This window comes from Aedes aegypti, chromosome 2, assembly GCF_002204515.2.
Source record: "Aedes aegypti strain LVP_AGWG chromosome 2, AaegL5.0 Primary Assembly, whole genome shotgun sequence".
Lineage (NCBI taxonomy): Eukaryota > Metazoa > Arthropoda > Insecta > Diptera > Culicidae > Aedes > Aedes aegypti.
Genome location: NC_035108.1, coordinates 165,663,066 through 165,672,583, shown reverse-complemented (window position 1 = coordinate 165,672,583; position 9,518 = coordinate 165,663,066). Strand labels below are relative to the sequence as shown.

At 39.4% G+C, this 9,518-nt stretch overlaps 2 protein-coding genes across 5 annotated transcripts in view; one reads left to right on the top strand and one right to left on the bottom strand.

The window, feature by feature from the left end:
- Positions 1-2,345: 2,345 nt before the first annotated feature.
- Positions 2,346-3,809, bottom strand: LOC5569668 (WW domain-containing oxidoreductase). Its single transcript, XM_001652882.2, has one exon. The coding sequence runs from the start codon at positions 3,637-3,639 to the stop codon at positions 2,422-2,424; it is 1,218 nt and encodes a 405-aa protein (XP_001652932.1). The 5' UTR covers positions 3,640-3,809; the 3' UTR covers positions 2,346-2,421.
- A 736-nt stretch (positions 3,810-4,545) lies between these two features.
- LOC5572295 (transcription factor CP2) overlaps positions 4,546-9,518 on the top strand; it is a 93,123-nt gene continuing 88,150 nt past the window's right edge. For 2 of the 4 annotated variants that reach the window (XM_021843029.1, XM_021843030.1), the window contains exon 1: positions 4,546-4,853. Coding sequence is in view for 1 of the 4 variants with exons in the window: in XM_021843032.1 (XP_021698724.1) it covers positions 4,839-4,853 (15 nt within the window). In the remaining 3 variants the exon portion in view is untranslated. The remainder of the gene's footprint in view (positions 4,854-9,518) is intronic. The other 2 variants (XM_021843032.1, XM_001653931.2) reach the window with 1 other exon arrangement.

Genomic DNA, 9,518 nt, shown 5'->3' with positions numbered 1-9,518 from the left:
ATGTGGAAGCCCTTGTCCTTCTGAGCAACTTTTCCGAAGACAGCATTCTTCTATATGCTCCCAATCTCGAGTTATCGCATAATTAGCCCCTACCGGAAGTTCACGTCGACGCTAGCGCCACGCGGTGGTCGAGTTCTGAACTGAATTGTATCCTATGTGGAAGTCCTTATCCTCCTGTGCAACTTTGCCGAAGACAGCAACCTTCTATGTGCTCGCAATCTTGAGTTATCGCATAAATAGTCCATACCGGAAGTTCATATCGACGCTAGCGCCACGCGGTGGTCGAGTTCTGAACTAAATTGTACCTTATGTGGAAGCCCTTGTCCTTCTGAGCAACTTTGCCGAAGACAGCATTCTTCTATATGCTCCCAATCTCGAGTTATCGCATAATTAGCCCCTACCGGAAGTTCATGTCGACGCTAGCGCCACGCGGTGGTCGAGTTCTGAACTGAATTGTATCCTATGTGGAAGTCCTTATCCTCCTGTGCAACTTTGCCGAAGACAGCAACCTTCTATGTGCTCGCAATCTTGAGTTATCGCATAAATAGTCCATACCGGAAGTTCATATCGACGCTAGCGCCACGCGGTGGTCGAGTTCTGAACTAAATTGTACCTTATGTGGAAGCCCTTGTCCTTCTGAGCAACTTTGCCGAAGACAGCATTCTTCTATATGCTCCCAATCTCGAGTTATCGCATAATTAGCCCCTACCGGAAGTTCACGTCGACGCTAGCGCCACGCGGTGGTCGAGTTCTGAACTGAATTGTATCCTATGTGGAAGTCCTTATCCTCCTGAGCAACTTTGCCGAAGACAGCAACCTTCTATGTGCTCGCAATCTTGAGTTATCGCATAAATAGTCCATACCGGAAGTTCATATCGACGCTAGCGCCACGCGGTGGTCGAGTTCTGAACTAAATTGTATCCCATGTGGAAGTTCTTGGTCCCTGAAGCAAGTTTGCTGAAGGCAGTACGTTCCTATATGGCCTGCATCTCATACAATTTGGTGATGACTGCAGATTTCTGGACTGGGTGTACTGAAATTCCACGTGGCCAACATGGTCCCCTTCGTAGCCGATTCCCGGTGGCCACTGGAACCGGAACCGGTATTCCAGGTACTGATCAGAATCTTGAGGAGTATATCTTTCGAATGCGGCATAAATTTCATTATTCGGTTGATATTTCGTTGATTTATAGGGGTATACATTTCTGGGTCATAATGACCCCAGTATCTTATTAAGTTGTTTTTCTTAACATCCGCGGAAGGTTAACTTCCCCCATCGTGGGAGCTGGTTGGTTTCCGCTGTCCGCTGTGCTGACGTAGCCATCGCCTTCGTTGTCCTGACCTTCTGTGCCTGTGTTCTCTGCGCCATTCAGGTGTTCATCGTAGTGCTGCTTCCACCTTTCGATCACCTCGCGTCCGTCCGTCAAGATGCTGCCACACGATATACAAATGTTAAAAATGGCAACTTTGGCAAAGAAAGCGCTTAGTCAATAACTGTGGAAGTGAACACTAAGCATATGAGCATGTTCTGTCCAAACGAACACGTAATGCCAAGGAAAAGAACGTCAAAAATACTGTGCTTTCTGAATTATAAATTTAAAACAAAATGAGTTCGAGCCCATAGGCCTCTCCCCTACGATCAGTACAAGAATAACTGGAAAGTTAGATACGTACATTTAAAAATTGAAAAAATGTTTTTCAAGATCATTTTGCCTAAAAAATACCTTAGAAACCTTCCATTAATAGTCTTTTCAGAGATTTGCATTAGAATAGTAAACAACGCTAAACAACGAAAAAAAAGGGGTTGAACTTCTCCTTTGGTGGTGAATTGGTGGAATAATCACTAGAACAATTTTTCGGAGAGATCTCTGAAGAAGTCTCGGATATTATGCCAAAAGAACTCTCTAAAGAAATCATTAGTTGAATTGCAGTAGCTTTTTTCTAAGAATCTAAGAAGAAACTCCTGAAGAACCTGTAAAACACTCGCGTTATAAATGTTTCTCCGGAACCTCTAAATTTGGCAACAGGATTCACTGTGAACAGAATAAAAAAAACATTTTGGTCTTCAGAGACATTCCATTATAAACAGGAACTTGCATCAAAATAAAGACCAAGTCTCTAAAAATATGTAAACCTATTACCAGCCCTGATGTTAGAACATGGATAGATATTTTCTCTAACCTAAAATGAAATTCTTTGGCATTCCAAGTCAAAAAGTGAATTCCTTGACAATCCTTTACTTTCCAGTTTTTTTTTTTCAGGAAGCCGACACCCTTTCCTACACACCTGTTCTAGATAGGTATACATGATGTAGGATTCTTCAAAACCGTTAATAAATGAAAATATTTCAACAATTATTTAAATTGTTTTATGAATAATAGAAAATGGAACTCCTACCTTGACATGTAAAAGTCCGTCCGTTCATTTCACCGCTCGTTCGATCATCTTCTCACTCAGCGTCCACAGGCTCTGCTGCATCCGTTCGTTCTTGGAAGGGCCACTGGGATCACAGACGTAGCAATTGTTGAAGTACAGTCCGGTGAAGCCATTCAGTTCCGGTGCCGTAGCACAGTAGATAGTGGTACTGGCCGCTTGTTGCAGTGACTTGGTGAAGGGTCTTACAATCGCAAACAGCAGCCTGTAGAACCACCAGTTGCGGGACAGCTGCGAGGAAACCATATTGCCGGGATGGAGAGCAAAAACTGATATTCCACGAGTTTTCCAACGTTTGGACAGTTCACACGCGAAAAGGACGTTCAACAGTTTGGCATTGTTGTAGGCCATCATGCTCCAGTACTTGTTGGCCGACGGCGAAAGGTCAGTTTCGGAAAAATCGCTTGGCAGCCTGCTGAAGCGATGTGACTCGGAAGACACCACAACTACCCTTGATGTGTGATCGAGTAAGTCAGCCAGAAGATTGGTCAGATAGAAGTGGGACAAATGCGATACTTGGAATGTGGTTTCGAATCCATCTCCCGTAGTGCTGTAGGGTAAGGCAAAAACTCCAGCATTCAGGATCAAATAGTCTAAATGTTTAAACTCAGCTTTCACTTGTTGGGCACAGTCCCTAACTGACCGCAGACTTGCCAGATCTAGCTTCACGAATTTGCATTTCTGTCCGGCAACTTCCTTTTCAGCAAATATTCTACCAATTGCTTCTTTCGAGGCCAATTCATTGCGGCAAGCAAAGATGACCTCACATCCGTGCAAGGCAAGGGATCGTGCCGTCTCGAACCCTATCCCGGCGTTGGCCCCAGTGATTAACGCTTTTTTACCACTCAGATCCCGTCCATGAAGTACCTGAAGAGCATTCGTGCCACTATCGAATCGCTGCCGCAATTCCCCGACAGCTTGAGGGGCTTCTTCCACGGCGAATGCAAGCCGCGGATCCGTATAGGACTTCCGCTGGGTGGCATCCTCGACGAAAATGATCTTTCCCGTTCCCTCTTCTACGTGTTTGCTCCAGCCCAGCGGGAGGTCACCGGAGACTCGTTTCATTTTGCCCGTTCTCGGATGCGTCCACTGGGTGGTTTTGCTCTGGTGATTCACGTAGTAAACAAAACCGTCGTTTGTCGCTCGCTCCTCCCATGCCGGAGGCAATTCATCTTCCGAGTCCGATTCCGGCAGTGGCACGGGCATTCTTCTATTCTCACTCAGTTATACGCGGCGGATTCGAATAACTTATAGTAATTATCACATACAATTTCTTATCTCGGTATAATCACGACTTGATAAGATTGATAACAGCAATAAACAGAAAACCGACACGAAACACCTGAAAACATCAGTCGCATCATCAGTCTCGATACACAATAAAAGACATTCACCTACATTTTGGGTTAACTTGAACCATGAAAAAATGACTGTACACGCTAAAAAATATTATACTAGATGGCTTAAATACTATAGGCCTTTTCATGTGACAGGTCCGTCTATGCATTTGTTTACATCGGTGGAAGAACGGTGCATACACGAGGCTGTCATTTTCATAGAAGAACTGTCAAAGACCTTCCTGATCAGCTGTTTTGGAACGTCATGTGAATAGGCCTATAGTCCATTTTACGAGACGTTTTTGAACAGCTGATCGCTTATTTTACATCGGTGGAAGACCGGTGCTAAGACGGGCATGTCATTTTCATAGAAGAACTGTCAAAAAGCTTCCAGATCAGCTAATTTGAAACGTCATGTGAAAAGGCCAAGCAATAAAGGCAGCGTCCATTTATTACGTAACGCTAAAATTGGAAATTTTTGACCCCCTCCCCCCCTTCGTTACGCTTTTTGTATGAAAAATTTAAAATGTTTGTGTGAGCCGTAGCGCTTGAGTCTACTCCCCCCCTCCCCCTAGATCGTTACGTAATTTGTGGATGCCTCCAAATTTATTTTTTTTTTCATAGAAAACAAATTTCAGATGTTCTGTATACTCTATCACGATCGTGCATGAAATATTTCAGTTGCGCGAGTTTGCAAACGTTGAGCCCTTTTGATTTCCATGTCCCATTGACGGGCGCGGAGTGCAAAAGAAAATGCGTAAAATCGTTGTCAGCAGACCAGCGCTGCTGTCATTTTCATTGATAAAAATAATACTACGGAATAGTGATAGCAAAAATACACAAATAATTGGGAAAATTTAAAGTTTTTCCAAGTGTTTTTCGCGTTCTGGTGCAATAGGCGCCTTTGTCGAACGTTACATTTTGTGCGTATCGATCACTGAGTGTGAAAAAACATCGATTCGACATGTAGAACTGCCGTGAAAGAATGAAGGTTGATTGTGTTTGGATTAAGCTCTGGTTAGATCATTCATTCGATTGTGACGACAAACGGCAACGTAGTTCGCGCTGATGATGGTTGATTGGGTAAGCAAAGCAAATTATTTCCAATGATCAAGTTTTAGTTGTGAATCTAGCTTAGTTTTTGTATCACATTCATAGATATGTATATGTTGCGGGTGTAAATATTTAGAGGGAAATAACTTATTTATGACTATCAAATATTAACATTAGATTGCTTCTGAATAGACAAATACATACGGTTACTAATATTCCTTCACACAGGACATTAACCTGTTGCATTCAATAATATGATATGGACTATTCCACGAAACACGTGCAATATTTCGACCCATCTGATGTATAAGATGTAGATAATGTATTCTGTAGATTGTGCTTGAGTCAAAATAATAAAAAATAATTATGGCGCAATAAGGTCTATGTATTTGTATTTGTATTTGTATTTATTGTTAGCTATTGTGTACGATAACTTGCTGTTTATACAAACGTTTGCTCAAGTCTATGTGAATTTCAACTACTAGCCGTATCCTATTCTTGGCACTTTTGATTCACTTCGGCAGTGAGGTTTTTAGAAAGCTACTGAGCCACAATGTGCATCGTATTAAAGTGCTTCTTATTGCAAAGCTTTAGAAAATTCGGACGAGAAAAACCCCCCATTCCAAAGTGAATCATGGACGTGTCCAAGAAGCTCTGCACCCTATTTACCCCAATTATGTGAACTAAGTTTTGACAAAATGTCATATAAATGATTAGAACTTTTTTTAGATGAAGTTGATCAACTAATATGATAGGTTTCTAAATATATTTATAAAGACATGATATCTGCAAAACTGGTAGCAAGTCACTTTTAGTTACTTGGCATTTTTTCGACCAGATCACAAAAAAAGTCACTATTTGCAACAAAAAGTTATCTAAGTCACTTTTTCTTTACAAATGGTCGGTGATCAGACTGAACCAAGTGTTGTTTAATGATTTCAGGGAAACGTACCCCGTATAATTGCATTATTTGCTGTAATAATGAAACTTATCTATTTGATGATACATCTGTATCAAAAACCGTGTCAGAAAATCCAGAATTATTAGAGCATTAAAATATCATCTAGTCCGGTTTGTCTGAACACCGACCAAATGGTCACTGAAATCCCTATTTTCGTGATCTGATGATAAAGCAACGATAATTTAAATCAACTTCTTAAACAGTAACGTTTTAGTAGTTTTTATTATTCTAATGCTAACATTGTTTTTTCGATCAGCATATTAAAGTGTCTAGAAGGAAGGATTTTATGTTTACTTTTAGGAATATTAGTGAATATTGCGCAAACATTTCTGACAGAATATCTAAAATTTGTTGTATGGAATGCTAAGGTCAAAATACGAAAATAGGGTTTGCAATTTTGCAGAATACGACTTTGTGTTCAATCTAGTGGCCGTGTATTTGATCAAAGAAATGAATACGAAGCAAACAAAAGACCATTCGTACGTTCACAGATCATGAGCGTTCAGAATGCATCTCTGCTGTATTCTCGGATACTTTTTTTTTAATTTCTAATTCAAAAAATACTTTATTTTCCATGTGATTTTGTTACTAATTGAAATGCCTACGATTTAACAAGCGAAAAAAAAAATATGGGTGGCTCCAAATAAACAAATAAACCTTTAAACTTTAATTATGAAAGCTATCACACTTTTTGTAAAAATGTGCATTATTTTTCAAGTATCCTTTATGCCCGTACACTAAATTCAGTAAACTCGAACAAGTTAACTGGCTGTTGGAAATTCAAGCCAGATAGCCGTAGCGGTAAACGCGCAGCTATTCAGCAAGTCCAAGCTGAGGGTCGTGGGTTCTAATCCCACCAGTCGAGGATCTTTTCGGGTTGGAAATTTTCTCGACTCCCCAGGGCATAGAGTATCTTCGTACCTGCCACACATGCAAAAATGGTCATTGGCATAGAAAGCTCTCAGTTAATAACTGTGGAAGTGCTCATAAGAACACTAAGCTGAGAAGCAGGCTCTGTCCCAGTGGGGACGTAATGCCAGAAAGAAGAAGAAGAAGAACATTTATTTTCGCCAAAACCTTATTTTTGCATGAAACGTCCAGAAATGGTGTTACTTTATTTGCACGGTTTTTGTAATTTTGAACTAAAAACTTTTTTTGCACGGTACGCATCTCCAACAGAATCGGGTGTATTCCTAACACAGACATTTGCATAGTAAGCTCTCAGTTAATAACTGCGGAAGTGCTCATAAGAACACTAAGCTGAGGAGCAGGCTCTGTCCCAGTGGGGACGTAACGCCAGAAAGAAGAAGAAGAACCGCAGGATGAAGAAATAACATTATCATGCTTCATATCAATACGTTAGTGTTTCAAGAACTTTCATTGTTATCAATTGATTAAAATAATATTTTGTTATTTTTGACCATTACATACAGTAAACAGTTCAAAAATAGTCATTGAAAATATTTTGAGTCTGAAATTTCAATTGAAACTCTTCTCTTTTGAAATACGAAGTTTAATTCTCTTTAAATAATGAAACATAAAAGTTCAAAACTGAGAAGAGTTTTCATTTCAAACGATAACTAATCAAAATAAGGATCATGTGATCAAGTGATGAGAATCTCTATTAAATTAAAATTCGTGAGTAAATACTCACTCCACAATGTCTATGAGCTGTTCCACTTAACAGTTTTTGCAGTTTGCTCTAAAAGATGGAACGTATTTATTTCAAACCCCATAGTTAAATAAACCTTGAAAGTTTTCCATAATATATAGTTAAGAAATATCTTTAAAATTTAATATATTTAGAGATTTTTAACAATGTATTAATGGAACAATTGTGGTAATCAAATCAAAAATACTTCAACGTTTTTAAAAAAATAGTTCAGCAGATGTTTATGTCGCGCTTGAAAAGCAGTCTACTTCTTACAAGTTGCTTGAGTTAAAGTTCGCTATAACCTAAACTGCCCATACTCGCATAACAGTCCAATAATATATGGGATTTGCTATTTAAATGGGACTGTTATGCGAGTATGGGCAGTAAAGATGTCCGTTAATTTATTTATTTCGTCAATCAATAGTAGACTACACGTTTGCTTAATTCTATGTTGTATTAAATCTTAAGGAATTAAAATATTGTCTTAGCTTTGTTCGCGACATGGTCAGATCAATTTCTGTGCAATGCTGATTATAAAGAGACATCATTCGATTCATTGGGCCGAATTTTGCATAGTTAGTTCGATGATTATTTGATGCAAACAATTTCCGATTTCTTAACTGTCTAGCGGGCGTGTAGAAATTCAAACATGATAAAAAACATGATTAAACTGATAGCTTTAGTTCCATCTCCAAAAACTCGAATCCCCAGATTATATCACCCAGAAAATATACAAAAATGAAACGCTATTGGTTGCTTGCACATCTTGCTCGATACGAATGACAAATTTCCATTCAATACAATCAAGGCAAATTATCTTTACAAAATATGGCTAAAAATTCGTTTTTTTTAACAAATTTTGTTTTTTTTTTTTTCAAGAATCCACATTTTTTTTGCAATGCGTTATATTTATATCTTAAATTCATTAGTTTTTTTCTTTCAATTCATTAGTTTATTGAAAAGAAGTTTTATACATATATATTTCAAAAAATCGTATTTCATAAATACAGTGAGAGGCAAAATAAAGTGCCCACCTTACCAGTTTTCGAATTTCTCTCATTGATTTGGTTCAAATTAAAGTTAACACACCTAAATCTTTTGTGATATTTTATTTTTGATGTTCTTTTAAAGTTGCACTTACGAAATTTTGATTAAAAAAAGAATTTTACTTAAAGAAAAAGAAAATCAATTTGTATTGAAAAAAAGTAGTGACAAAAATAAGTGCCCACTTCCTTCTTGGCCCCAGAAAAGATGATTTAAGAAAAATAAAAAGCAATTTAATAGTTAATGTGTCCTCCTTTGGCCTTAAGGACTTGCTGGAGGCTCTTCGGCATGCTTTTCACCAGGTTTTGTAGGTGTTGTGGATCTAGTTCTTCCCAGGCGCGTTCCAGGGATTCAAAATAATTATTTTTGTTGGTAACACCAGTTTTTTCAACCCTGGCATCGAGAATCGCCCACAAATTCTCGATGGGGTTGAGGTCTGGGCTTTGTGGAGGCCATTCCAGCGGTTTAATCCGACAAGACCGGAAGAAAGACTTGGTCTTCTTTCCAGTATGCTTCGGGTCGTTGTTCTAGAGAAATATGAATTTCTCTTCAAGGCCCGTCTGGATCAGCGAAACCTCCAGATTTTCCAGCAAGATGTTAATGTAGGAATCTGCCGTCATTATTCCGTCGATTTTCACGACGCTTCCTACTCCACTCCATGAAAAACACCCCCAGACCATCACATTTCATCACATCACACTTCCATGCGTCACCGTTCCTTGGATGTGGCGCTCCTGAAGCTCGAGCTGTCTAACCGAGAGCGGCGGGCTCGTGTGTGATGCAGAGCACCACATCCAAGGAACGGTGAAGCATGGAGGAGGAAATGTGATGGTCTGGGGGTGTTTTTCATGGAGTGGAGTAGAAAACCTCGTGAAAATCGACGGAATAATGATGGCAGATTCCTACATTAACATCTTGCTGGAAAATCTGGAGGTTTCGCTGATCCAGACGGGCCTTGAAGAGAAATTCATATTTCTCTAGAACAACGACCCGAAGCATACTGGAAAGAAGACCAAGTCTTTTTTCCGGTCTTGTC